General features: G+C 39.6%; 1 protein-coding gene across 1 annotated transcript; it reads right to left on the bottom strand.

Annotated features, from left to right (window-relative positions):
• Positions 1–661: 661 nt before the first annotated feature.
• LOC119586063 (piggyBac transposable element-derived protein 3-like) lies at positions 662–1,081 on the bottom strand. The gene has a single exon (XM_037934765.1). It carries the CDS (start codon positions 1,079–1,081, stop codon positions 662–664), a length of 420 nt encoding a protein of 139 aa, XP_037790693.1.
• Between the last annotated feature and the right edge of the window lie 315 nt (positions 1,082–1,396).

The following is a 1,396-nucleotide window of genomic DNA, read 5'->3' as shown; positions in this document are numbered from 1 at the left end:
CTCAAAACACAAGTGGACATTACATTTATGACAGAATACCAAAACTCGTGCCGTGCATCCAGGCATTTTGCATGTTCCCCTAACTTCAGTATAATCAGGGAGATGATCCACACCATCAAGTCTGACGTTTTCTACAGGAATGGGCTTTGTTGCTTTTCCTTTCCTTTTACTATCCTTGAAAGCTTTCACCACAGACGAGGGACGGCCTCGCTTTGCAGGATTCATTTGCTTACCTGCTATCATGAGTTATTTCGAGAGTCTCAATTTGAAGTGTGATAGGGAATTCTGTTTCCTCATTGGTATATCCGCTTTATCAGCAGCCCTTCGATACAGCAACGAACAGTTTATGACAGTTATATCTATCATATAAAAGACAAGTCGCATGTAGTATCTTTTTGAACGAAAAGACATCCTGTAATACGACAGCAGTTGATCATGTAGATCCACTCCTCCCATGTGCTCATTATACATTCTGACAATATGAGGAATGGGGACATCAACATAATCTTTTGATTTTTTATCATACTTTCTTGCTTGTTCAATAGGAACAGATGTAGCAGACCGCACGGTTATCATACCACTTGAGGGCTGTCACAGTTGTACCTCCACTGTCTGTTTCATGTTCATCGAAAGATCCCGTCCTTCAGTAGCCAGTTTTCTTTCATCCTTGAATGATAAACCAGGATCTTCGTGCTTGAATTGTCCCACAAATCCATATTCCTCTTGTTGCCAAATGTTCAACCAGAGGTTTAGATGTGAACCAATTGTCTATGTAGAGTTTGTGATTTTTATTTTCAGGGATAGATTCTGCTAAGATGAGAACTGAGTTAGCACTAGCACCAAGATCTGGAACTCCTTCTCTTCTGACTGGATGCTTTTTACCTTCATATGGGAAAAAATCATATATCATTCCCTTATGATCCGCTAGCACAAAAAGCTTGTATCCCCACTTGACAGTTTTTTTTGGGATATATTGCTTCAAACCTGAAGCCCCTTTGAAAGGAACCATCTGCTCATCAATGGATAAGTGCTCAGTCATAGGGATTTGTTTGAATTCTGCGCGAAGGTGATCCACCATCATTCTTACTTTAGCAATCCTGTCATTTTTATCAACAGTTTCATTATCTACCAAATGAAAATTACTTTTGATGTCCCCCCCACCTTCGTCTGCTCATAATTGCCCCAATCGATTCAGTGAGACACTCTGATGACCAGTGTTGACGGGTGTCACTAATTCTGGTCAAAGACATCTTCATGGAAATACCCATCCATTGTTCCAATTCATCTTTGGTCAGATTGAAAGGCTTGTTAGGGTTCTTCTGTACAGCGTAAATATTACATTGGTGTACGATTTCATCTAAAAATTCACATGAGAAAAATTTTCTGAAGTAATTTA

This window comes from Penaeus monodon, chromosome 3 (genome assembly GCF_015228065.2).
Source record: "Penaeus monodon isolate SGIC_2016 chromosome 3, NSTDA_Pmon_1, whole genome shotgun sequence".
Taxonomy (NCBI): domain Eukaryota; kingdom Metazoa; phylum Arthropoda; class Malacostraca; order Decapoda; family Penaeidae; genus Penaeus; species Penaeus monodon.
This window is presented reverse-complemented; position numbering and strand designations above follow the sequence as displayed.

Coding starts and splice junctions, on each gene's coding strand:
- LOC119586063 (XM_037934765.1), bottom strand. CDS start 1,081: ATGATGGTGGATCACCTTCGCGCAGAATTCAAACAAATCCCTATGACT.